Source organism: Zingiber officinale, chromosome 3A, assembly GCF_018446385.1.
Source record: "Zingiber officinale cultivar Zhangliang chromosome 3A, Zo_v1.1, whole genome shotgun sequence".
NCBI classification, from domain to species: domain Eukaryota; kingdom Viridiplantae; phylum Streptophyta; class Magnoliopsida; order Zingiberales; family Zingiberaceae; genus Zingiber; species Zingiber officinale.
The window spans coordinates 160,263,950-160,290,067 of record NC_055990.1 but is presented as its reverse complement, the minus strand read 5'-3'; the positions used below and the strand labels follow the sequence as shown (position 1 = coordinate 160,290,067).

Here is a 26,118-nt window from a genome sequence, read left to right as displayed (position 1 = left end):
AAGGGAGGAAAAAAAAGTTTTATCAGAGGAATGAGGAGAGAGGGAGAGTTGCAGAGGCAAAAGAGGAAAGAGTTAAAGGGAGGCATAAAACGGGAAAGTCCAACCAAGTAGTACAATCTTTGACAATCAGTAAAGAACGGTACGTTTTCATTAAAATCATAGTTCAAAAAAAAAAAAAAAAGCACTGATTAAGAAATGATGTCGATTACACAAAACTAGTACACCACAGCACAAACAACCCACAATGGAATCTGTAACTAGCAAATTGGCTAGTTCTGCTCTCAACTCGACTCACTCTGTGTTAAAGCAAAGTTACATACAACTCGATTACAATTTGAAGCGTGATATTCAATTCATCTTCTTCAAACATTGAAGGATTTCTGATCCTCGTTCAGTCTGTTACAGAACGAGTAGGAGATCACTCGAAGCGGGCCTCTCCTTCAGAATTCGCAAGATGAAGAACAACAAACTAATCCATCCACCAAACCAAGCCATCTAATCGACCGCCGATCTACGCCCCCAAAGAACAATTTTTTTTTTTTTTTGGCTTCAGCGAACAATAAAGTCTCGCCTTCGAATCGAGAAATCGCGGAAACAGAGACGATGGGAAGCGAAATCGGGTAGTACGGGAAGAAAAGAGCCGCACCTGGCTTCAAAGCGCGAGCTGAATCTCGTCGGGAACGGGCCTCTCCATGAGAACTCGGAGGAAGGAGATCAGGAACTGAATCCATCCACCAAATCGAGCCATCACAAATTGGGGATCGAAGCAGTGGAAAGGAGGATCTACGAAATTTGGATGGAATTGGCCGTCGAACGCCCTCCGGATTAATAGTGGAAGGGGGAGAGGAGGTTGCAGGGAGCTCTAAGCGAACCTAGACGTGTTACCGGCCGCATTCGAAGGGGAAAGTGGACCAACTGGTTTGAAGCGGAAGCCTGATGCCGCAACCTAGCAATCAGCGGCTGTCCCGCCATCTGATCCCGTGAGCTGCTACATTCACCAAACATCTTGCAAAGCCACTTCTATTGGGCTGATAAATGATTGGTCGGGCCTACAGACCGAATTAAACCAATGGAAAACTCCCATTATATGATTGGTGGTTTGGTAGGCTCGGATTCGTGGAGAACCCAGTTGCGGATCGGGTTACAGACCCTATTTGCACACATGGTAAGCACGTGACATATGCAAGTTGTAAATTGGGACAGTGCCGATCAAGATGGGCCGGGCCGGGCCGGCCCGGAGATTTTGTAATTACCAATTATCTTTTTATCGGGTTGGATTACATTGGAGGACCTCCAGATGATTATTGCCCGAATCCGGCATTGTAAGTTCGATTTGGCGGTTCTAAGACGAGGTTTTTATTTGGCGCAAAAATTTCTAAATCTTTTCCAATTTTCCCCAGGTAAAAGCTTCTCCTTTGTTTTTCCGCACTGCTCTGTTTCTCTCTCTCGATCGCTCGATCGATGAACGATCGATTCCGAATGGACGACTTCACGGCTCCTTCCTTCTCTCTCGGCCTCGATTTCGACATCGCCGATCTGTCCACCGAGGACGAGGAAGGGAATGATAACGGAGAGGAAGAGCGACGCCCCCTTTTCCCCGTTCCGTCTCCCGCGGTGGAAGATCCATCCTTTGAGCGCTTCCCGGAGCATGGATTCGTAGAGGGAGAGCCGAGCGGTCACGAAGAGATCCCTGCTTCGGAGGCCGTTCAGGAAACCCCTCTTCCGGCCTTCAAGCGCTTACGGCGAGGCCCGCCGCGGCCGCCTTCTCGTCGTATCCCTTCGCCGATCGCTCATTCTCCTATATGTGATGACGGAGGCACGATGAATGGTGATATTTCTCCAGAAGATGATGACATTGAAGCTTTTTCGTCCCCAGAAGATAACCCTAGTCGAGGTGAGTGAGCTATGCCGTTAGGGTTTTTTGTGGCTATTTTTACCGTATTATTTTTCAATGTTATTGGTTACAGGAGATCCTGCGCAAAACCAAATTCTTATTTTATGGATTTGGGTTTGAGTGAAAAGGCTCATTTTTCTTGACAAACAGCATAGACACACGCATATGCACGCACAATAAATTAAAATAAAAATAAAACAAAATCTTAGTATGGTATTTTCAACCGATTGATGAATTTAGCTCATTTCCTGCTTAAATACATAACATACTTAAGCGGGTAATATTCCTGATCGCAAAATGTATCTGGCTTGTGGTTGTGGATAATGCATACAAGAGAAATTGTTTACCAACATATATTGTTCTTGGATAAAGTTGGTTGAGACAAGAATAACCTTCCAGGAATACCAGTTATGGATTTCTCCATTCCATCTTAGCTTTGCATGATGATATCCTCGTTCAATTAATGTCATGAAGTATGTTTGTGTAGATCAAATGCTCTTACTTGCTTATGTACGATCTTAGGCTTTTTGGTTACAACGTAAAGACAAAGATGAGACTCTTCACACTTGGTCTAACTTCATTTTCATACTAAAATTATCCTTTAATTTTTTTCCCCAAGTTGGTCTAGCTATCCTTTAGCATTTATTTCTTTCCTGTATGTTCTTCTTGCAAATTTAGTTAGCAAGTTCAAATATTTTATGCCTCAATTAAAAGTCAACTTCTGAAAACTATAGAGATATATAGTTTGAGTTCTGGTTTTAATTGTATCCAAGCAAAGTGTTGAAAAAAGGTTTAAATTATGCACCATCTAATGATTGATTTTCCAGATCAGTATTCTTCAGTGAGAAGTCACATCACTGGCAGATCTTCAAAGTGTTCACTGCAGAAAAATGGAATTCTTACAAACCAATCAACAATGAAGCTGAACAAGCCAAGAATAACAACAGCATCTGAAGACATTACTTCTACGGTTTCACATGAAAATTGCAATAAAATATTTTTTCAAAATTCGAACATTAGTCCTCTACGGAAAATCTATCTACTGAGTTCTGATTCTGATAACCCTCTTAGTGATGATGAATGCAAGTACAATAAAATTGTTGATGCTAACAGATTGATGGAGAAAAAATTGATAAGTAAAAATCAACAGCATAAAAGTCTCAGATATGAAAAATCCAAGAAGGACAGTTTCTGGGAAGATTTAAGCCCTAAGAAAAGCATAAGCTTGAGTACACCTGCTCTAGATCAGTTTTGTGAAGACTATTTCAAATCAACAAAGGATCTAGAATCAGGAAGGAACAGAGAAGAAGACATGGTTTTCTGCAGTTCAAGAGTAACTGATACAAAAAGGCAAAGAAATATCATTGGAAATGCAGAACAAAATTGTAATTTGCCTAATGCAGAACCACCTTCTTTTCAGTATTTCTACCACAATGACTTGAGGATTCAGATGCTAGTAAAGCAACGATTGCCCTACTTTGTTCCTCTTGGTACAGAAGTTCAGAAGCAACTTGGGACAAGAAATATAAACTACATGTAAGGAATGATTAGATTTGAGTTCTGTTGATAAATATATGTATGTGAGTTATGTATGTGTGTGTGTGTGTGTTGGCACATGCCCTACTGACTGTTGCTCTGCTGTAGCAGGAATCAATTTGGTGCAAGAGATACCCCTAGTGATGCACGTAAAACCAGCAAGCAGGATGTTGCTGGAAGTTCTAAAAAGAGAAGAAAGGCAAAGGATGCTAATCTAAAGGAACCAAATGCTTCTGGCGGTTGGGCATGCCCCAAAAAGAGTGCCGTTAGTGTTATCCCAAAAGATGCTGGGAAAAGGCGAGTTCATGCTAGTGGCCATCAATCTGGTCACTGGTTTACTGATGAAAGTGGAAGAAAGGTAGGGGATACACGTTAGCACTTGTTGAATTTTCTCATAGGAATGGAAGATTTTCTTGATTATGATTATTACTAAAATCTAACAGGATTTTTCATGCATGTTTCCATATTTCCATTTTTCCTTTGTGTTTGCTCTTTTTTTTTTCGACAGTGATGGTGGCCCACTCACTTTATTTCCCTACTTTGTTTTTAGTTAACTTGTGAATAATTTGTGATAAGTGTAGCACCAACAATTTGAAATCACCTAATTTTGATCATTAAATTGATGGAGAATTGCTTATTACTCGATTCTGAAGAATTCTGGTGACAAGAAATAACAGAACTATAATCTGAATGTCCCATCATTCTACTTTTTGTTCCTTGTTTCCTCTTTGCTAATCTTAAATAAACCTTTAGGACTGCAATGATCTTATTCTAGATGCTATCTTAAGTCTTAACTGAAAAAATTCATTGGTTTTCCATCGTTACACTTGTTTTTCAGTGTGAAGTCCTAGCTGTATCTCAATAGTTCGAATTTATTATTCTAAGATCAATATAATTTATTTTCATCCTTCGTTAATGCATGTGGTACTATCATTCTGATGAATGCCCAATATTTTGATATGTGGCATCAAGCTATTGGCTGTCCAATATTGAGTTTCTCTACAGTATACATCTTACAAATGTTTGGATTTGCACAAATTCTTCCCATGTTCTTGCATCATAGTCCTTAAGATTGGAGCAAAAATATTCAATTGGATAGACACTTAAATATAACTCTGAAGGCTTGGACCAATCTACATAACTTGAAATGGTTTCAGGATAACCATGTGTTCAATTTGGGATAGTTCCTACTGATGGCTTCATGAGTTGTACTTTCCATTTTGATTATTAATTGCAGGTCTATGTAACCAAAGATGGTGTAGAGTTGTCAGGCCAACAAGCTTATAGACAATATAGGAAGGTAAGAGAATTGCTGTTTTCTTTAACATCTACAATTGCATTTGTGTTTACAATGTTTTTCACTGCATGGCTGGCTTCTATTTTTAATAACACATACATCATGATGATCGGCTCTATAATTATTAGATATCTTCGTAACTGTTATGTGAAACCTTGATATTTGCCTACTTGTAGTGCCAGGCAATGAATGTAATCTCGGTTTTTCTTTTTTGGATGCTTTAGATGCATAAATAAGATGGTTAATCTGATTTCTAGAGCCATGTGATATCCTGAGGTTTTTCTGGAAGGGAACCTTTTGGCAAATCAATGTGACATGGATCATATTTTAATAAATTGAATCCAGCTGACTCTTAAAGTTTTTTGGATATTGGGTCATTTCATCAATAACACTATGGAAAGATTATCTTTCTCATATGGTGAAAATGAATTTTTGTTGATGCTGGTGGCATACTAAATGATATAAGTGGCCCTTCTTTGGCCTTCTTTTTGGTTTTAAAGCATAATTGATTATTCCAAGAGTTGGTTGTCGTCCTTGTTATAAGGTTCTATCAAAATATTAAGAGTACTAATGATGGAAATTCTTGGGAAGTAGGAAACCATAGTTTGAAAATTTAGGTGATGGAAACTTAAAAGAATTTTGTACAATTAATATAATAAGGCAACATTTATTTCATTTGAATATTATTTGAATCAATACCACAGCACTGGAATGACCTCCAGTCACAAGCCTTTGAGAACATTAGACTGATATCAATACTTGAAAGAGATCTCACAGCTCTGGCTCTGAGCAATAATATGGAATGAGTGTTCTTTCAATGCTTGTAAAAGGGTATTGTCAATATTCTCATCTGGTTAAGCATTGCCAACTGGACCACTAAAGTTTTCCTAGTTTCTGATTCATTTCTGTTGGGTCCCCATGCATGCAAGGTGCTTGTACACTCCAACTAATTTTCTTCCCCAACGCAAGATGTCAAACCTTAGGCATGACTATACTAGGATTGGTGCCAGCTGAATATACTAGTCTTCCTGTGAACATCAGCATGCTTTTCCGCATTTTCTATCCTGACATGTGTCGGTTTCTTTTCGAAGTGAGTTTGTATAACTAGATGCTCATCTTTATGCTTATTTGCCGCTGCTTGTCTATGTTAATTACAGTACATGGTTTATTCTGACAGTCTTGATTGCCTTGCGGCTATTGTCCAAATCAAATACGTTGCAGTTTAAATATTCTTTCATGGATGTGAGCTAAACGTGCGTCGTTGTAAACATTCTTTCAGGAGAGTGGTGCTGGATTCAGGAAGTCGAAGAAAAAAGCTGCTACCAAGAGAAAAATGAAATAACAAGCATTTTTTGGCCTGATTTCCTTTTTTATCTGTTTCTCTTCACATTTAGTAAGAGCTGTCCGTTTTTCCTTCCATATAACCATTCTTATTCCCTCTGTTCTCTTTGGATATTAATTGTCTATTATAAGAAGAAACATTTTACCATGTCTTAGAGGCCAAGAGTAATTGTGATCATTTGAGACAATGATACTATATGGTGAATCTAGACTCGGTCTAATGAACTCTTGATTGCTAGATTCTTTCTACCTGATATAGCAGTGATCCTTTTGGGTGCAAGTATATACCAGAGTACAGTCTCTACTCAAGCGTAACTGGAGCAAAATATAAGCTGTTAACATCATGTTATAAAATGAACAGATTAGCATAAATAAGAAAATGAATCATTCTGTTAAATTAATACAGCAATATCATAAACGGTTCAATTTTTGTTCAACATTCTGCTAGTCCCATGCTGCTTCAATTTCATTCCACATCTTGCACTTGATCTCCTTGATGCCATCAGTTCTTTATAATTTTCTTTGATGAAAATCTTGCAACCGGCCACAGGCCTCTCATGCTACGCCGGCAAGATGTGGAACCTTCAACAAGTTTACCTTTGCATATGTGAATCACTGGCAAGCATACACAGTATGCATAGTGCAAGAGGAGGCTAGAAAAAGCCTAATCATGATGAATTAGAGTCCTCATTGGCATTCCCCCTCCAAAGTATGATTTGTCCATCCTTGAATAGGATAGGAATGCAAGGAACCAAATCCTACAAAAAATGACAGTTAAAATCCACAACATGATTCGGCGCATAAGCTTTCCAAAATCATTGAAGTTTGTAATTGTGTATCGCAATCATAAACTACTTCAGTACACAGATACATTAAACCGTTAATATCTAAGGTAATAGACTATGTATCCTATTAACTTTTTTCAAGAAGGTATTCTGCTTGAAAGATGTTTGGAAGGGGGTCAATTCTCTTGTTGAGCCTCACATTGATTGAACCATGGGGGCCAGGAATCAGCATTGTCCAATTGAAAAGCATTTCAAAGGCGAGCTAAACTTCCAGAGTTGATAAAAGGTAACATTCCTTAATCGCGGTGTCCATAAAATCTCAATGAGTCCATGAGGATTCGATATCATCAATAAATCTAATGGTTTATTGAAGATCAATAACTCAAAATACATACATATAAAATACTACTTTTAAAGAACATAGTCATACCCTTAGTTTCACCCCAATCTTCTTGCAATCACTTGTATAAACATGCGAACAGTCCAACCTGATGACATCCATAGATCCGAAGGCCTCTCTGACTCTTTCCACCACATTCACATAAACACCATTCCTAGCTGCAGAATAAGCAATACTACACTTTAGTAATCGCAATCAGAAACCGAACTAGGGAACAATCTATATGCTGAATTGATTCTGAAAAGTAGCTAAATGGCAATTTAAAGTTTTTTTCCAAGCATACTGAGTTTCATTAGAGCAGGTGCATTTAATCCTCTATTTCTCAACTCTTTTGTTTCCTCAAAAGTCAAACCCTGAGCAACATTTTGAACAAGCTTTGGATATATGGGTGCCAATGGCTTCCATAACATTACGGGTATTACCGGCCTTTTCTTAGGATCATAGTTGCGACCGCGGTAGAGTAGGAGGATGTTTATATTTCTGAATATGATCTTTCCACCGGTTTTATCCTGAACACAAGCTAAGCAATTTTAATTCTTGTGACATGATCATATTCAACAATTCGATGTTAGTAATCAGAAAATGGATTTCAACCTCAAGGTGGAAACAAACATTATCCATGTCAAGGGTTGGAACTCCAAGGCACTTCAATCTTACAGCTTCAGCTCTCTTCCAATGATTGTGGATGTCCTCCAGCATATTGTGAGTTACACCACCTTTCCCTGTGGAAGCAGCATTTTATGCTTATCAGTATCATGCAATCATCGAGGAGGCAACACGAGGAACACGCAGAATCCAAAAATTATACTGAAAAAGAAAAAAAAAAAACCAATTTTGCATCAGGAGAAACGTTTGATTCCCAAAATATCATTTCAAATTCGAAGATGTGCTAGAGAATCAACTAACCCAGATTGATCTGACTAGAGCAATCGCTATGCCGGTAGCGCTCTACGAGCTCCGCAACCTCTTCCTCGGTGAGTGGATCCCCGAGCACCGAATTCCTCTCCTCCGCTACCTCGGCATTCGCCAGCGCCGACACCCCGTTCCACTTTCGGTCGAGGCGTCCAGGGCCGAACGGGGAGAAGCGAGGGGGCTCCCGGAACCCAATGGGCTTGACGGAAGGGTCGGTCTCGGAGTACGAGTATCGGAAGTCGAAGGGGAGGTCGGAGTGGAAAGGCGAGGGCTTTTTCTTCTCCTCGGCGCAAGGTGGGGTTTTGGGCTTAGGTTTCGGGGGTTTAGCCCTAGGTTTCGGGGTTTTAGCGATCGGGGAGAACGGAGGGTCGTCGGGTTCGTCGTGGAGAGAGGGAGAGTTCTTCTTAGTGCGAGAGAAGAACAGAGGGGACGGGGAAAAGGGGGGAAAGGAAGCGCCTAGGGTCGGCAGAGCGCCGGCGAGCAGCCTTCGTTGCATCGAGTGCTAAACGACCTAGCCACGGTTCGATTTGTGCTGGGCCAATCTTGCAAATCTACCCCTTTTTAACCTTTTTATCTCTTTTTAAAGTCGTTGACTTGCAACCGCCAGCCGCCATTTTTTTTACTCCAAGTAACAAGAACAAAGAAGCGTTGGTGAGAGGAGCTTCTTCTTCTCGACCGGTTGGTTGCTCGCAACTTCTTCCTTTCCTCCACCAAATCTCTCTCTCTCTCTCTCTCTCTCTCTCTAGATTCGCATGGACATCTCAGAGATGAGTTGGCTCCCTGCGACCGCTCGAAGCTGGTGGGCGAACGCCGGCCATTCCTCCCAATGGCAGGACGCCGCCTTCTACTCCCTCTGCGCCGCATACTCCTGCGTCTCCGCCTTTGCCCTCGTACTCCCCCGCCTCCACAGGCCATCGACTCAGCTATTTTCGTTCTCTTTCATGTCAAAATTGCAGCTTTCCTGTTGTTTCCTCTCCGCAGATTCAGGTAGTGAGGAACCAACTCCGATCCCCTGAATACGGCTGGACGACGCAGAAGGTTTTCCATTTCATGAATTTCATGGTGAACGGAGGTGACTTTGGCATCAATTTTTTCCCCACTCTTTCTCCTCTAAATCCTTGATGGCTGATTTCCTTTCTTCTAATGTTGCAGTTCGTGCTCTTGTATTTGGGTTCCACAAACATGTTTTCCTACTCCGGCCAAGGGTAAGAGACTTGTTCTTGATCACTCCCAGACTGGAAATGTGTGGATGGTGAAATCTTTTTGATTCGATTAGCCAGGTTTTTGCTCTAGTACTGTTGGATCTTCCAGGGTTATTATTCTTTTCTACTTACACCCTGCTTGTGCTTTACTGGGCTGAAATATATCATCAGGTCAGTATAAGTTATGTTTGTATGGTTCTACAAACATATTATTTGATGTTCTAATCCTGTTGATGCACTAACAACATGGTAGGCAAGGGGTCTTCCTTCCAATAAGCTTAGAATCATATACACCATTGCTAATTGTGTGATATACATCATTCAGGTATCCATTCCTTCAGTTTTCAATTGGCAAACTGGGGTATGTTGATATAACCTTTTTAGCTAGCTAGCTAATGATACCACTTGTTTGTGTTTTTCGATAGGTTTGCATATGGATCTACCTGTGGATAAACGGCGGTCGAATTGTTGAATCAGTTGGGAATATCTTCCTAGCGGGTAAGATTTTATTTTGAACAAGTGACAACAGGTAGATTTAACTTAATTTGGGGTGCTTTTCTCTTATCCAGTATCATCCTTTCTAGCTGCACTTGGTTTCTTAGTCTATGGAGGAAGGTAATAGCTTTAGCATTCAGCTGAAACAAACATGATGCAGACAGCATTCTTCTGAGCTTTGATTTTTTTCAGACTTTTTTGCATGCTGAGGCATTTCCCCATTGAATCGAGGGGACGACAGAAGAAGCTTTATGAGGTTTGTTGGCTGCTTGCAGCACAAAAGGATGATGTACTTTTCTCGAGATTGATTTCGCGACGATAAATCTTGCTCCTACATGCTTAACTCCTATTTTGGGACTACTTTAGTATGATGTTTGCTGTGGAGTTAAGTCATCGGTGTATATTTTGCAGGTTGGATCTGTTGCTGCTGTATGTTTCACCTGTTTTCTTATAAGATGCCTGGTGGTGAGTACCGATTCCTATCGTAACCTGAGAAGATTACTCGAAGAAAGTAGATACTAATTAGTTTAATCTGTTACTGAAATTTGATCTCCTCTTAAGGTTTGTGAAATATGAGGAAGATAAGCTCTACAAATATATTTGCTGATCAATTGTTTTTTCATCTTCTACATGAAATATATTGCAGCTTGGCCTATCAGCCATGGATTCTGGTGCCTCACTAGATGTATTGGATCATCCTATTCTGGATTTCAGCTTCTACATGGTAAGCCACTGACGAAACATGATTGTTCTTGTTTTTCGTGGTTTATCGATTTCAAAAGCAAATCCATGATTTTAGCTACTTATTTTGTATGATTCAGATGACTGAAATTCTTCCCTCTGCACTTGTTCTCTACATACTGAGGAAGCTCCCTCCAAAAAGTGTTTCCGGGCAGTATCATCCCATTCGATAGAACATTTGCTCGTGCAAGAACTAACCAACCTATTTGGAGCTATGGAGATGAGATCCTTTTGATCTTCTTTATGCAATCTATTTGTTGCACTCATTGTTTTTAAACAGTAGTCAGAAAGCAGGGATTTGTTAGGCACTCGAGAGAGTCCCATTTCTAATTGAAACTGCTTTGCATTGCCTAAAGGAACTAAGAGGAACTGATTGCGTGTTTATGTTTTTTTTTTTGTAAATGAAATATAAGAATCATGATCATTTACGTTCATTATTCTACCACCAAAGTAAATAACACCCAACTTATTATATGATACGACGGATATAGGTAATTCCCATGTAGGATCATAAAGTCAATCTCCCTATTAACATGGCAATCAAAATCTAAGGTAGGTTAACCTGAGCGAATTGTCAATCGGGACACCAGAGATCATCATTTGATCGAACAACCCCGATCCCACAGGTCATGCTCCCTTTGTATCTCACTCTACTCTACTAGCTCAGAGACAATCATCCGATCTGACAATCCCGATCCCACGGCATGCTTTCGCTGTACCTCACTCTGCTATCTCAAAGACTACTGTCTGATCGGATTAATGTTGATTCATCCTTCACCCATTCCGGAGGGGATTATTATAGCTATTAAACTTTAATTCAACAATAGTAGATGAAACGTCCACCAAGAACTATCAAATCTAGTCCTCTCTAGGTCTGCTTTCCTCTTCCAACTTAATTACACAGCTATCACTGATCAGCGTACCTTAACTTACAAGTCAACCCTCCAACGACGATCGATCGACATTGCCAACTTCTGAAGCTTAATTCGAAGCTACCTACTGCCATCGCTGCCCTCTCCTACTCTCTATATGACTGACTCGTCCTTTCTCGGCTTCCATAGGCACACAACTTCTCTTCTCCTCTGCAGCCCCTTCCGTTGCAATTGAAATCGAGATGGCACCCTTGTTGAGAGCTTTAGTCGCCCTCGCAGCAATGGCGACCGTTCCTCCGTTCGCAGTCGCGGCGAACTACAACGTGGGAGGGCCGGGCGGCTCCTGGGATCTATCTACCGATTTCACGGGGTGGGTCTCCGGCAAGAAATTTCACGTCGGCGACACCTTGAGTGAGCTCATTTGTTTTTATTTTTTCTTCGGATTACGCTTATCGATTAGTAGAATTATGCGAGAGTGAATTTTGTGGCTGGATTTCTTTATCTCTCAATCTTTGCGCGTTTTGTCGTCGTCTCCTGGATTCGGTTGCAGCATTCAAGCACGCAGCGAATCAGCACGACGTTTTGGAGGTCTCCCGCGCCGCCTACGGCACCTGCGCCACCGGCAATCCTATCTCCACCGATGCCGGCGGTAACACCGTCGTCAAGCTTACCGCCGCCGGGAAGCGGTACTTCATCTGTGGAATCGCAGGGCACTGCTCGGCGGGTATGAAGGTGGAGATCGACGTCCTCGCCGCCAAACCCGCCACCTCCCCCGCCCCCTCCCCCTCGCCCTCGCCGGCGACGTCGTCATCGCCGCCGGAAAGCTCGCTGGCCTCAGCTCCGTCGTCCGCGTCCCGAAGGTCTCATACCGATGCAACCCCGGCGGCGGGATCTTCTGATGAGTTGCCTCCATCTAAGCCAACAACCACGGCGGTGGCTTCCGGCGGAGAGCCCGCGAAGGCTGTTGCTGGATTCGGATCCGGTCTGTTGATGCTGGCGGTTTTGGTTCTTTAAGTGCCGATATTATTTCTCAAATTTTTTCCCTCCAAAAAAAAAAAAAATCATCTCCGTTCATAATTTGATCTCTATTCAATTTGTGATAGTTTTAATTGATTTTGTCCCGTGAATTCTCAAAAACTATAAAAAAAAAAAAAATACGTCGTGATCGTTTGACTCTTTTGATTCATAAAGAATTGTTAAAGATTCATTCAATTCAGTAATTTACTAAAAGTCAAAACGCACCCTGATTTTTGCCCTCTATTTTAACGAAAAACTGAAAGATTATGAAACAATTTTTTTAAAAAAAAATATCAGGAGCCTTAAAATCAGCATTATTGTAAGAGAAATATTAGTAGAACAATAATTAAACAAGTAATTTTAGGATAATTATGAAAATATATATATAATACACATCAGATATGGATAGGAATAAACACCTGTGACAAACTCACAACATTCTACACTATAATTACAGCATAACACAGCCAAACAATTATCACATACTGACAAGAAACAAGTCTTATTGTTAAACTTTTTTTTTCTAAAATTTTCTCTTCTCTTTCATCCAATAATTTTTGGGCTGAGAAATGATTGGACAAAGCCATCAACCCTCTTCTTGATCTCCTCCGGATTTGCCCCAACAACCTTGTCCATCACTGTGCCATCATCTCTCATCAGAACAAATGTTGGCATTGCCTTCACCTCCATCTTGGAAGCCACCTCCTGCCATTTCCACCCAACGCATCAAATGATTGAGCAGTAATCTTTTCTGTTCTCCGAATGATAAAACATTGTATCAGAAAATAAAGACTAATCTCATGCTAAAATCTGCTCCTCTGTTAAGAAATCTCAGTTAAAAGGAAATTTGAAAAATACAAGGGGGCGACTAAGTTTATCAGCCTGATTTTTTAGACCAAAATTGAGGATTTATAGCAATCAAACAAACCAGACTTGTTAAATCTACAGAACGATCAAATCCCCAATTCTTGCAAAGAATAAATGCCACAGTGAAAATCCCTCACCTTGGCTTCGTCAACGTCCACCAAGATGAAGAGGATGTCCTGATAAGTCATGGCTAGCTCCTCAAAGAATGCATTCATGGCAAGAGATGGAACACACCATGAGGCACCAAAGTGGACAAAAACCTGCAGAGCAAGGTCGCACAGACATCAAAACCTAAAGAGCATGCAGGATGGAGGAAATTGAGTATAGCTTCAAGGCTGTAATGAGTATAGCTTACAGGGCAGCCTTGGTTCTTGGCTTGGGTGATGAACATGTTCCATGACTCCTCTGAGTTCACCTTCACAACCCTAGACTTGGAATGCTGCTGCTGCTGCTGCTTCTGGCCTTCCATGACCCACCACAAGCTCATGAGCTGATTTGTTCACCAGAGTCGGGATGGGAATTTATAGAGATGGGGAGAAGATTTGATGCTAGGAAAGGGGTGTGGAGATGGAAGGCAGGTGGTCCAATAAAAGATCAAGAGGGGCCACAACAGAGCTTGTTCATATCCATGATCATGGCTATGGAAGTTTTGCATTATTCAGCATGATTTCATTCATGAATTATAATTGTTTGGGAAATCTAAGGCTCATTGTGGATTAATAAATATGGTAATGAAGTCTGTCTTTTGGCTGTTTTATAAATTATAATATTAAGAAACAACTGGAAGCAACTAGCACCTTGTAAAGAAAAGCAATTTATTATTATTTCTAGAATAAGTTATCATATGCTATAAGTAATCTTTATAAATTGATATTGTTTAGATAGAGTAAGAACCAATTACTTGGTCTTGGATTTATCCAGTTTAATTTTTAATTTAAAATAGTCTTAGAGTTGTGTCTATAGAATGAACAAGCCCAATTAACAATTTTTTTACATGTTGCATATGGAACAGACTTGAACAGGACTTCAAATTGGTGATGTCCCAATTAACAATTTTTTTACATGTTGCATATGGAACAGACTTGAACAGGACTTCAATTGGTGATGTTCCAATGTCTACACAATTCAGTAGAAACTCGTATTGCCAAGAGAATGGACAAAAATACACATAAGTCTGATCCCTAGAACACCAGAAGCAAGAAGACATGCATGCTCTTTATGATCATATATGTACATTGACTTAGGTACTAGAACAAATATGCAGTGGGACAAATTGCAGAAACAACTGAAGAAACATCCATGTACCTGAAAGAGGGACAAACTCAAATGAAGATAAATTGATGAAAAGAAAAAAAAATCCAAGTCAATACGAATTTAACATCATTGCTCTTGATCCTAAAAAGTCTTCTTCTTCTCCTTTGTTTTTTAAAAAAAAAAAATATAGATATATATAGTATGATGAGATTGAGGCATCCAGGGAGGTTACCGGTTGTCCTCGCTCTGAGAACGAGGAGGAACCCGACGAGAGACGGAGGCCTTGGCCTTGGTATCGATCCCCGCCACCTCCGCCGCGGTAGATCCCTGCTCAGAGATCGCCGAGAGCGACGGCGTCCAGTGCTTGAAGCCGCGTTTTGCGCGGCGGCAATTACGAGGCGCGGCAGGAAAGTTCGCAAGAGGGGACACCGCCGCCGACGGCGCCGTGTCCTCCGGCCACATCGCGCCGCAGCCGCATTGGAGCAGCGAGGCGAGTTTCATCTACCGTCCGCCGCGATCGAGGATGGGGCTTTCTTCTGCTGGGAGAAAGACGTTATATAGGCCCAGCGGAGAAGTGAGAAGACCAAACTGCCCTAGTGGAAAAACCTAAATTGGCAATGCATCGCCATCACTCTCAGAATTTATGGTGGATGAAAATCAAAATTTTGATCGAAACCAGATGCAGAATTATAAAATTTCTCGACTTCATGTTTCATTGCTTCTCCCCCAAATCAGCCATTTGGAGCTGAACTGGAACATAACCTGTCGCTCATCACAGAAGATCTCAGGGACAAAACCTATGCGGCAAACATTTTGCACATTCCAAATGCCTCTCCTTCACTCATTCTCAGGGGGCCAAAGTCTTCGGTCGCCATCAGAAGCATTCAATGGGCAGAGATTCACCTCTTGCCGGCTCTTCTTGGAAGCTCGATGTATGACTCAGGGAATCGGAGGCGTCCAGCGCTGGAGAAAACAACATAGAAAGATCTCGCTGCCGCAATCTGTGTGGTTGCTGCGATCCAAGCAATTGGATCAATCAAAACGATTGCAGTCAGAATCGAAACGATGCCCTGAGCGAGAGGGGGCTCCTTCTCTCATCTGTGGTCTCCCCTGTGTCCCCGTGAGGCCACTGTCATGCAGTCAAGTCTGGCGTCGACTGCTCAAGCACAGCATGAACACCACAGCGGAACGAGTGGTTTAAAGGAAGCGAACTGTTATGGATCAAGAACTGAAGAACTCAGAAGCAGGGGACTTGGCTTGTGCAAATTGCTTGCTCGAGAAGCTCGAAGACGAGAGGAGTGAAATATCTGAGATTGGATGGTACAAAGAAAACGAAGCCGTCAAATTGTAGAAAGAAATATCTCTCAATCATTTGAACAAAGATTTTTGAAAACCTTCCCGATGAACCCTGCTAAATTGGAGGGCAAATCTTCTAGTTGTAAATTGTGGACCAAGAGATGCTCCATTATATAAAAATCCTTGATTTAGATGGACCCCATCTTTAAATATATGAGGTCCATCCAAATCAAGAGTCCATATCAGTGGATCATCCCTTAATTCGTAATTTACGGACCAGAGGATCCCTAGCCGCTAAATTGTACCGTCATTGGATCCCAGCAAATTTGGTGTTCCAGGAATAGTCCGGATTCTCTAGACCGCTTTTTGCGATCTAGAGGATGGTCCCAAAATATGTATTGATGGAGATAAATGATCCCTATTTATTTTATAAGTGGGGACCATGTACTCCATCAATGTATGTTTAGGGACAATCCTCTGGACCGCAAAAAGCGATCCAGAGGATCTGCCCTTGTTTCAGGAAGGAGTGTTCGAGTTAGTGACTCTGAAAAGTTTTGCGTTGTGACTCGAACCCACAAACTGGGATCTCGTCAGCAAGCCCTACTTTGAACTAGCGAGCGCCAATCTTAATTGACCAGGACCATTAAAGTGATAAAAGATGATTACACTTGTCCTCAGTGTCCTCGTCAATTCATCTTAAAGTGTTTAAAATTAACACGGAAGAATTAAATCGCGAACAGCTACAAGAATAATAATAGATTAGTGAGGATGACTGGACCCAACAAATCAAGTGATTCGATTCGCTCATACAATTCAATTAGTCGGTTAGGCAGTGCATCTCAATAATTTTTTAAGCTTTAGATTGTAAAATGTATTTAGGATTTTAATATATATACATATATATTTTAAAAATATTAATTCTAAAAAATAGATTTTTATATAAAATGTTATTAAAGGATGTTTAATTTTATTTGTAAAATTTAAAATGATCATTTTATTAGTTGTAAAGGTTATTTTAGTAATTGGAAGTTGTGAAAATTAGGTCAGCTTACTATTGTGTTAAGGTTCATTTCAATATTAGTAAAAATTTAAAAATAAAAATTCTTATACTACTGTTAATAAATATTTTAATTATTTTGTAAATTTTTTTTATTAATTTTAAGTTTGATGAAGGAAAGTTTTGATGTAACAGTAAAAAAAGATGGCATGTAATATACTTTTCCTTTCTAAGACTTGCATGGAGTTTCTATACCAGGCTATCCATTTATCCATTTTAATTTTAATAAATTATCAATCGAAATTATTTAGTAAAAAAAATCTATAGAAAAAAAAATTAGAGAGAAATAATCTAGTACAATATTAAAAAAAATATGTGCTTTTAAATTTTAAAAGTATTTTAATAAGAAATATTAATTATTAATAAGTACGACTAATTTTTTAAAAAAATTATTAGAAAAACCTAACTTTAACTCATAAATCAAATTTTGATTAAAATTTTAGTCAAAAAAATAATTCAAAAATTCAAAACCAGTAAAATATTATAAATTATCTATCAAACCTAATTTTAGTCATTAAAAAAATTAAACAATATTAAAAAAAATATGTGCTTTTAAATTTTAAAAGTATTTTAATAAGAAATATTAATTATTAATAAGTACGACTAATTTTTTAAAAAATTTATTAGAAAAACCTAACTTTAACTCATAAATCAAATTTTGATTAAAATTTTAGTCAAAAAAATAATTCAAAAATTCAAAACCAGTAAAATATTATAAATTATCTATCAAACCTAATTTTAGTCATTAAAAAAATTAAAACTTACATGCCAAATTTAATTACGATCCATCGAAAATAAAAAGTTATTATCAAACTTAATTTGACTAATAAAAAATAAAAAATTATCAACCAAATTTATTTTAACCAAATAAATACCAAACAAATTCATATATTTCTAAAATAAATTAATAATTATATTTTTATTTAATAAATAATATATAAAAATAAATTTAGAGGGCCCAATAAAATAAGGGCCTTAGGCATAGCCTGAGTCGCCTGAGGTTAGGTCAAGTTAGTAGGTCAAAGCGAGCTAGACAATTTAGTTAGGTCGTATAGTTTATACGTAAAAAAACAACTGATTCACTTAAATAAACTAAGATTTATGTTATGATTTAATACTAAAGGGTTTAAGTAATTAATGTATTAATAAGTTAACAAACTCAATCCAATTTGTTAGCAACACAACCCGATTTATGTTGGTGCAATATCCCTAGGTCAATGTTGACCTGGTTGATTAAGTTTGAGTTGGCTCAAACTTGAGTCTTGATATTTGGGTTTCAATGTTTGACAATATATGGAGATTGCAGATGCAATCGTCTGATTGAGGGATTGTTGATATAATTCCCCTCTGGTCAAGGGATAACCAGTTTGATGAGAAGAAAAGTCAAGTAGGTCAAGGTTAACCGGATACTTCACTGGGAAAGCCCTAACTGGAGGTTAGGCAGTTGAAAAATCCTAATGAGTGAAGTCAAGTGAAAACCCTAGTGAGTGAAGCTAGGTGAAAGTCTTGGTGAGTGAAGCCTGGCAGTTGGAAAATCTTGATGAGTGAAGCCGGGTAAAAACCCTAGTGAGTGAAGATAGGTGAAAGTCCTAGTGAGTGAAGTCAGACAGATAGAAAATCCTGGTGAGTGAAGCCAGGTGAAAACCCTAGTGAGTGAAGCTAGATGAAAGTCCTGATGAGTGAAACCAGGAAGATGGAAAGTCCTAGTGAGTGAAGTCAGACAGATAGAAAGACCTAGTGTATGAAGTTAGGTAGAAAGAAAGACCTAGTGAGTGAAAACAGACACGTGAAAATCCAGGTGGATCAAGGTTGACCGGACACCTGGATAGGGAAGCCCAAGTAGGTCAAAGGATTGACCGGATACTTGGCATGAGAAAATCCAAATGGGTCAAGGATGACCGAACATATAGTAGAAGTTCAAGTCGATCATGGAGGACCAGCCACTTGGCACGAGACGGTAAGTCCAAGTGGGTCAAGGTAGATCGGACACTTGGCACGAGGAGAAAAGTCCAAGTGGGTCAAAGGGTTGACCGGACACTTGGCAAAGAAGTCTCAAAAGGTCAAGGTTGACCAGATGTTAGGCACGAGGAGTTCCAACAGGTCACGGTTGACCGGGTGTTGGAATTGGGGACCCTAGGCTTGAGTTAAGCAAGTCAAGGGCGGTCAATCGATCAGCCGATCGATTGGGCATAATGCTGTGACAAATGGTGGCCCAATTGATCGACCGATTAATTGAGAGCAATTGTCGCGAGCACAGAAGCTTTCCCAATCGATCAGCCGATCGATTGGGCACCTCCAGTCGATCAGCCGATCGATTGGGGGTTGTTTCTCGCGCGTGGACGCGAGGGAGGCTGAATCGATTGGCTGATCAATTCAAGCCTCCCCAATCGATCAGCCGATTGATTGGGATGTGGCCGTTGCACAAGTAGCGAGCGATGGACGGTTGGGATGACACGGATCTGACGTGGCAATCGATTGGGAGCATGCCCAATCGATTGGGAGCCCTAGAAGCGCGAAGTATATAGCCGTTGGCGAGCTTCTTCTCAACAACGGTCACACGATTCTTCACTGCTACTGTTCGTCGGACTTCGAGTGTGGAAGATAAGTGTTGTTGCACTTTCCAGCTAGTCCAGAGACATCTTCGTCAACAAGAGATCAAGCAAGAAGAGATTTTTGCTTTGTACACTTTTGTATTTACTTCTTGCTTAGAGTTGTATGTAGTTGTGTGAGCTTGTACGAGGTTTCTCCACCTCCGGTAGTTACCGAGAAGGAGCTTTTTCATAGTGGAGTGAGCGCCATGTGTGTAGATCCTTGGATTAATCACTTCATCTTGTGATAAATATCAAGTAAATCTATGTGTTAGCATTGTATTGTTGTTTCATGTTCTTTCTGCTGCACATCGTCATCACTGATCATGTCCGAGTGCTAAGTCGATGGACGCTGGGGATGTGGCGCTCCTGTTGACTGGTCGAAGACTCTAAAGATGTAGATCCTTTGCCGCCGTGAACATGCAAACACAATGCCGAGCTGAGGAGGGGTTCCCCGGCGATGGTCCTCCGACGCTCAAGTCAAATCTCCAGCAGAAAGAAGTAGAGCGAAGAAGAAACGAGAACTGTAGCTATAGTATTCTAGTGAGCATACCTCCGTCGAAGTCTGGGGGTCCTTATATAGGGCTTCCCAGGGGTGCGGGCATACTTCCCTAGGCATGCACGCTCCTCAAAGCATACCTAGAATGAACGTGTCGGAAAAGCATGCCCGACACCCTACCTTAATAGCACGAGCATATCTCTGATGCGACAATGGAAGTTTCCGCCGTACGATTCTCTGTCTGACCAGGTCGTCGGTCATGCCTCTTGTCGGCGACACTAGTTCCTAGGAAGATCTCACCACCTTCTTCCTCTGTCTTTTACCGGACCGAGCGAAGGAACCGCTCGGCCAGCGCCTTTCCCAAGCCGAGTGGAGGCCACGTTGACTACCGCCCTCCAGGCGGATGCCCGCTCGGCCGGACGCCATGTCTACTGTTAGCCGAGCGAGATGGCCGCTCGGTCTTCGTTTCTTCCCATTGTCTTATGAGCGTCGGAAACTCGACGTCAGGCTGAGCTGTCAAGATGTCGGGTCGGCTAATCCTCCTGCTGATCAGGAAGGTAATCCGCCCGATCGAACATCTGCCAAGTGTTGACCACTTTGACCTTCCGCCGGGCAGGCCCCCTCTTCTTACCACCAGATCACATGTCTTTCCTTCTAGTCTAGTCGAAGGAAGCTAAAAGTCTGACTGACTGGACAAATAGCCTAGTGAGTGGTTGACCGGTCGAGTATTAGCTGAGTGGGATCCCGCTCGGTCTCCATAGGACTGATCTTTCTCCTCCGGTCGGCGATTCGTGCCTTTGCACTTGGCTATTTTGGATACTTTTCCTCACCGCCTTTGAAGGGGCGCGGGTCGGTCAGCTAATGTCGATGTCGTCCAAATCTCCTCGTGATGCATGCAAATCACCTCCATTAAGGCTGAGCACGTGCTTATTAAATGTTATCCTGTGGGATGACGCCACGTGTCGTTGGTGCAGTCATCACATGTCCGAGGTGACAACTGCTGATGTGACATTTGGCGGTTCGAATTCGACGGTCGGATGCACGCTCCGATTCCTGTGACCTAGATTGGATGGCCCCGATCGGCCACACCCATCTTTATAAAGCTTCGGTGTCACTGCTTCTTCTTCTGCATTCTGTCACTGCTCTTCGACCATTTGCTCCGGCGATTTTGCTTGCTTCCAGCGTTCCGGCGACTCCCAGCTTTCTCCTCCGGCAATCCATTTTCCTGTAAGCTTTAACTTCTGTTTCTTCATCTTTTCTCCTGGCCTTTACCGCTTTCCGGTGTTTCGTCGTCCCGTTTAGTGAGCCCCTTGTCGATCCTTCTTTGCTTTCCCGTCGACCCCCTTAGCAAATCCTTCTGCTTCTGTTCTTCACTTATGGCCAGTTCCTCCCAGCCAGTCGACCCGACCCCTGGTCCCTGGTATACCACCATGGAGACCAGGTTTGATGCGGGTGACGCGGCGCACCTCATCAATGCTTTTGACCTCCCGCCCGACCATGAGATTGTCCTGGCTGAACCATCCGATCAGCCACACAACCCATCGACCGACGCTATTTGTTTCTTTCGAGACCAGTTCGTGGACGGTCTCCAATTTCTCATCCATCCGTTCATAACCAAAGTTTGTAATTTTTTTCGAATCCTGCTCGCCCAGCTCGTCTCCAACTCCTTCCGCTTGTTATGTGGTGTAGTCGTGTTATTCAAAGTGCACAACATCCCGCTGACCCCTCGGGTCTTCCACTATTTCTACTACCCCAAACAATCCAAGTTGGGCACATACTTATTTCAGTCTCGCATCGACCTAGTTTTCTTTGACAAGATGCCCTCCTCCAACAAACACTGAAATGAGCACTTTTTCTATCTGAGACTCCCCGAGCGATCATACTTTCGCACTCAATGGCAGACCGACCTGACACCTCCGCCCGAGCTGAAGAGGTATAAGACTCAGCCAGATTACCTCCACGCTACAAATATGTTGGTCGGGCTGAAGTTCAACATTCACAAGCTACTACCAGAGGGCGTAATGTACATCTTCGGGCTGAGTCCGAGCCGAGTGAAGCTCCCGAGCAGCCTAGGTATAAAATTTCTTAACTTTCTTCCTTTGAGTCTAACTGATTTTGTTCTTCTTTTGCAGCAGACATCATGATGCCTGCCCGAGCAATGGGTATAATGAAGGCTAAGCAGGTTGAGATCGAGGCGGCCGCTACCAAGGAAATGGAGCGACTAGGTTTGGCCCCGATTGGCTCACAAGAAGGCACGACTAGGGAAACTGCAACTGCTGGAGAAAATACAACTGCGAGCGATGGGACCGTCGAACGGACGCCCAACGTGGGAGCGGCAACCAAGCCAAGCTCGGTTCGCGGCGTGCCGCCCGTCATTCTAATGAGGGATCGGGGTCCTCGAGCGACGAAGTTCCGCTTTCCTGAAAGAGGCGCTGAACGGAGGCGTCATCCCGATTTGCTACTTCGGCCGTCCAAGCTTCTGCGGAGGGAGGCGTCCCGTTCCCAGTCCCCGTAACAGTGAAGGCTACTTCCTCCGATCGGACTCCGTCCGTGGCTGAGCTACACGAGCCGCTCTCTGTTCAACCACTCACCTCCCTTCCTCCGGCTGGGCGAAAGATAACCCGCTCAGCCATTCTTCCCGTCCGCCATGCCCAATCCTCCGGTCCGTTTGCCTCTGCCCAATCGGCGTCGGGCGGGAGATGATTCATCACTGCCACCCTTCGTCTGCCGACTGAGGATCTTCGCCCGTCGGGCGACCAACCCAACTCTCCCCAGCATCAAGTTTACATCTGGGGTCGGCTCGGCCGCGTCTGGGAGGAGGTGAGGGCGCGAGCGGCCATGAAACCCTCGGGCGCGCTAGCCGACAGTCATCTGGAGATGTCTACCGGAGTTAGTACTTTCAGTTATCACTTCATAAATTATCTCCGATCGGCACTAATATTCGTTTGCAGTACTGGGTGGAAAGCATCGTCATGTGCCAGCGGTTGGCACAGGTGGAAGATGAGCTGAAGAAGCTCAAAATTTCGGGAGAAGGCTCTTCCTCCTGGAGGCCGCCGCCCGCTCGTCGACCGAGCAGGCCAGTAGGCTGAGTCAGATCGAGGCTCAACTGAAGACTTAAGACCGGAAACTCTATCTGGCTTCTACAAGGAAACGACGCACCATCGCCGATCTGGAAGAAAAGAACAAAGAGGTCCGACAATTAGCCGAAGATCTGAAGAAGGCACAGGACTCCCTATCTGCCGAGCGGGAAAGTCGATCGGCTAAGGAGACTGAACTTCAAGGCCAAGTGAAGCTCCTCGAAGAGGAATTAGAGGCTTCACGCACCGCTCTGAAGACCTATCAGGAGGCCGAACCGAGCCGCTTCGCGGTCGTGAAGCAACAGTACCTCCGCTCGGACCAGTTCATGGGGAAAGCGGCCGATCAGATCGTCCGATCGTTTGAGCTGGCGATCGAAGCGACGCTCAGCCAATTGAACACGAACGGGCATGTCTTCGAGGCCCTATCTGATAAAGACGTGAATCGCGTCCAACTCATTGAATCCATCCCCAATGAGGTCTTTGAATACATCGAGTGAGCGAGGGGTCAGTAGAGTTTTTTGCAAGTCTTGACTGTAATCCTGCCGCTCGACAGCTCTTATTAATGAAATCATTTTATGCCCTCTTCATATGCTGTTTGCTTGCTAAGTATTTGGATGCGTAGTCCCGCTCGGCTGTGTCGCCCATGCTATTATTGAAATATCTGCTTAAGATCATACCTCTAGGGTTTATAGTCGCCGCTCGACTTTAACTTTAGCGTCTACACTAGACATTTTTCAAGGTTGGGGTTTAACGTCGCCGCTTGACGGTCTTCAAGGCGAGACTTTTATAGTCGCCGCTCCGACTCTATGGTTTAACGTCGTCGCTCGACAGTCTTCAAGGCAGGGATTTTATAGTCGTCGCTTTGACTCTAGGGTTTAACGTCGCCGCTCGATGATCTTCAAGGCGGGATTTTTATAATATTCGCTCCGACTCTAGGGTTTAACGTCGCCGCTCGACGGTCTTCAAGGAGGGGTTTTATAGTCGCCGCTCCGACTCTAGGGTTTAACGTCACCGCTCGACGATCTTCAAGGCGGGTTGAACGCTCGGTGCTAACTTTGTAAACCTTTGCTTTAGCTTTTAATCCTGCAGCCGAAGGACGCAGAGAACAAAGATTACATGACATTAGTTACATCAGCGCACCTTTCTCCCAGCTCGGTACGACTGAAGGTGGTTTGCACTCCACAGATGCTCTAGCCTCCGCCCGTCCTCGTCTTTTAGGTAATAAGCACCCGACCGGAGCTTTTCCACGACCTTGAAGGTGTTGGTGCGGTTAGCACTAACGGTCTAACTCAGGTTTTGATGAATGACAAATCAGGTTAAGTTAGGTTCGTCGTTATCTAACACTCTGATCGAGTGTGCAGGATAAGTCCAGCTAGGTCGACGGGCTGACCGGATAGCTGGCGAGAAGTCCAAGCGGGTCGACGGGCTGACCGGACGCTTGGCGAGAAGTCTAGCTAGGTCGACGGGCTGACCGGATAGTTAGCGAGAAGTCTAGCTAGGTCGACGGGCTGACCGGATAGCTAGCAAGAAGTCCAGCTAGGTCGACGGGCTGACCGGATAGCTGGCAAGAAGTCCAGACGGGTCGAAGGGCTGACCGGACGTCTGGCAGGTAAGTAAGGTAAGTCACTGGAGGGGAGTGACTGCGAGGACGCGTTCCCGGGAAGGGAACATTAGGCGTCGATCCGGCTTAAATCCATTTCGGATATCTAAGTCGAGATCGTGACTAGATTCCGGTCTCGGAAAGACAGAATCTAACTCATACTCCTTTTTGCTAATTCATACTCACTTTGCTTTTGCTAACAATCTGTGTTGCAGGGTAAATTTGCCTCCGGACTAACATTTGTCTTGCAGGACGGATTCTGCGGGAAAATAGGGTCCGGGCGCCCGGGAGGGAAATTTCATCCTGATCGCACGTCGCCACGTGGAGCTCGCTGGTTGGACTTGCCACGTCTCACCAGGGCGCCCGGAAGGCATCCAGGGCGCCCCGAGCCTCATATAAAAGAAGGGTCAGAGGAGAGCTTCAGTACAACAACGAAAAAGAAAAGTCTTCCACTGCTCTGCACTTCTGCGACGCTAACAAAGCTCCGACACTACGCTCCTTTCTTGTCTTTATTGTCGGTATTTGCTTTTCATTTTCATTAGCATTCATTGTACTATTTTTTGTAATCATTATTTCGAACTGCTAGTGAATTGCCCAACGAAAGTACTCACGGAGTACGGGCCTTCGAGTAGGAGTCGTCACAGGCTCCGAACGAAGTAAAAAACACTGTGTCTACTTTACTTTTCCGCTGCGCTTATACTCGATATTTTCGAATCGATATTCACCCCCCCCCTCTATCGAATCTAACGGTCCTACAAGTGGTATCAGAGCAGGTACCGCTCTGATTTGGTGCAACCACCAATCAGGCAAAGGGGAGACTTTTTGAAAGAAAAATTAGATATCGTTTGTCTTCAAAATAAAACCTTACACATTTCGTTTTTTTCCCTCCAAAACTATTTTTGAAAAATACATCGCCATCTCTTCACCATTGCTTAGTATTGACAAGATATTACATTTTCAAAAATTTGAAATAATATTTTTTTATTAATATTTTAATAATATTTTTTTTCCGAAAATAGTGAAATATTATTTTTTTGGCACTGCTAATCCAAGACCAAGTCTTGGGATCTTTTTATTTGTTTCTCTGTGTGCAAGAAATTATGACTCTTCTAGAAGGACGGAACCCCTGCAAACCACCACCATACGATCATGAAGACTTCAACTACTGGAAGCGATTAATGGAATGCTTCTTAGGAAGCGTAGACATCGATTATATGCTAATTTTGAGGAAACATTCTCAAAACTCGGAACTGAACAAAAAGGTAAGTAACATTATTTGTAATGTTTTACCTAACAATATTTTATGCAGATTAGAAAAGTACAAGAATGCATATGAGCTGTGGACCCAGTTGATCAAGCTTCACGAGATGCCGATGGAGCTAGAAGAT

General features: G+C 42.6%; 5 protein-coding genes across 6 annotated transcripts; 3 read left to right on the top strand and 2 right to left on the bottom strand.

The window, feature by feature from the left end:
• The first annotated feature begins 1,364 nt into the window (after positions 1-1,364).
• On the top strand, positions 1,365-6,216 carry LOC122053111. The gene is made up of 5 exons (XM_042614995.1): positions 1,365-1,894; positions 2,722-3,430; positions 3,542-3,788; positions 4,668-4,730; positions 6,007-6,216. The coding sequence occupies exons 1-5, from the start codon at positions 1,462-1,464 to the stop codon at positions 6,067-6,069; spliced, it is 1,515 nt and encodes a 504-aa protein (XP_042470929.1). The 5' UTR covers positions 1,365-1,461; the 3' UTR covers positions 6,070-6,216.
• A 127-nt stretch (positions 6,217-6,343) lies between these two features.
• On the bottom strand, positions 6,344-8,793 carry LOC122053112 (CRS2-associated factor 2, mitochondrial-like). Its single transcript, XM_042614996.1, has 5 exons — positions 8,160-8,793; positions 7,848-7,975; positions 7,537-7,762; positions 7,284-7,411; positions 6,344-6,826 (listed from the first exon to the last, which is right to left on the bottom strand). Exons 1-5 carry the CDS (start codon positions 8,659-8,661, stop codon positions 6,737-6,739), a joined length of 1,074 nt encoding a protein of 357 aa, XP_042470930.1. The 5' UTR covers positions 8,662-8,793; the 3' UTR covers positions 6,344-6,736.
• Positions 8,794-8,917: 124 nt separating this feature from the next.
• LOC122053113 (tobamovirus multiplication protein 1-like) lies at positions 8,918-11,015 on the top strand. Its single transcript, XM_042614997.1, has 11 exons — positions 8,918-9,055; positions 9,147-9,237; positions 9,318-9,370; positions 9,446-9,538; positions 9,621-9,692; positions 9,793-9,865; positions 9,937-9,982; positions 10,055-10,118; positions 10,274-10,327; positions 10,509-10,586; positions 10,684-11,015. Exons 1-11 carry the CDS (start codon positions 8,918-8,920, stop codon positions 10,774-10,776), a joined length of 855 nt encoding a protein of 284 aa, XP_042470931.1. The 3' UTR covers positions 10,777-11,015.
• Positions 11,016-11,649: 634 nt separating this feature from the next.
• LOC122054202 (blue copper protein-like) lies at positions 11,650-12,596 on the top strand. Its single transcript, XM_042616011.1, has 2 exons — positions 11,650-11,886; positions 12,026-12,596. Exons 1-2 carry the CDS (start codon positions 11,718-11,720, stop codon positions 12,487-12,489), a joined length of 633 nt encoding a protein of 210 aa, XP_042471945.1. The 5' UTR covers positions 11,650-11,717; the 3' UTR covers positions 12,490-12,596.
• Positions 12,597-12,827: 231 nt separating this feature from the next.
• LOC122053110 (thioredoxin-like protein CXXS1) lies at positions 12,828-14,987 on the bottom strand. Of its 2 annotated transcripts, none has more exons than XM_042614993.1 (4): positions 14,846-14,987; positions 13,715-14,664; positions 13,497-13,619; positions 12,828-13,197 (listed from the first exon to the last, which is right to left on the bottom strand). In XM_042614993.1, the coding sequence occupies exons 2-4, from the start codon at positions 13,844-13,846 to the stop codon at positions 13,036-13,038; spliced, it is 417 nt and encodes a 138-aa protein (XP_042470927.1). In that variant the 5' UTR covers positions 13,847-14,664; positions 14,846-14,987; the 3' UTR covers positions 12,828-13,035. The 2 variants fall into 2 exon arrangements, with proteins under 2 accessions (XP_042470927.1, XP_042470928.1); XM_042614994.1 differs by having other exon boundaries at positions 13,061-13,243.
• Between the last annotated feature and the right edge of the window lie 11,131 nt (positions 14,988-26,118).

Bases quoted from the DNA above. Each gene is read 5' to 3' on its own strand.
- LOC122053112 (XM_042614996.1), bottom strand. From the start codon at position 8,661: ATGCAACGAAGGCTGCTCGCCGGCGCTCTGCCGACCCTAGGCGCTTCC. The intron at 7,763-7,847 runs GTTGAAATCCAT...GCTTGTGTTCAG, and splicing joins ATGTTTGTTTCCACCTTGAG to GATAAAACCGGTGGAAAGAT. The intron at 6,827-7,283 runs GTATGACTATGT...CATTTTTTGTAG, and splicing joins AGATTGGGGTGAAACTAAGG to GATTTGGTTCCTTGCATTCC.
- LOC122053111 (XM_042614995.1), top strand. From the start codon at position 1,462: ATGAACGATCGATTCCGAATGGACGACTTCACGGCTCCTTCCTTCTCT. The intron at 1,895-2,721 runs GTGAGTGAGCTA...TTGATTTTCCAG, and splicing joins AGAAGATAACCCTAGTCGAG to ATCAGTATTCTTCAGTGAGA. The intron at 3,431-3,541 runs GTAAGGAATGAT...CTGCTGTAGCAG, and splicing joins ACAAGAAATATAAACTACAT to GAATCAATTTGGTGCAAGAG.
- LOC122053113 (XM_042614997.1), top strand. From the start codon at position 8,918: ATGGACATCTCAGAGATGAGTTGGCTCCCTGCGACCGCTCGAAGCTGG. The intron at 9,238-9,317 runs GTGACTTTGGCA...CTAATGTTGCAG, and splicing joins GAATTTCATGGTGAACGGAG to TTCGTGCTCTTGTATTTGGG. The intron at 9,983-10,054 runs GTAATAGCTTTA...GATTTTTTTCAG, and splicing joins TTCTTAGTCTATGGAGGAAG to ACTTTTTTGCATGCTGAGGC.
- LOC122054202 (XM_042616011.1), top strand. From the start codon at position 11,718: ATGGCACCCTTGTTGAGAGCTTTAGTCGCCCTCGCAGCAATGGCGACC. The intron at 11,887-12,025 runs GTGAGCTCATTT...ATTCGGTTGCAG, and splicing joins TCACGTCGGCGACACCTTGA to CATTCAAGCACGCAGCGAAT.
- LOC122053110 (XM_042614993.1), bottom strand. From the start codon at position 13,846: ATGAGCTTGTGGTGGGTCATGGAAGGCCAGAAGCAGCAGCAGCAGCAG. The intron at 13,620-13,714 runs GTAAGCTATACT...CTTGCTCTGCAG, and splicing joins CCAAGAACCAAGGCTGCCCT to GTTTTTGTCCACTTTGGTGC. The intron at 13,198-13,496 runs GTGAGGGATTTT...TGGAAATGGCAG, and splicing joins TGGACGTTGACGAAGCCAAG to GAGGTGGCTTCCAAGATGGA.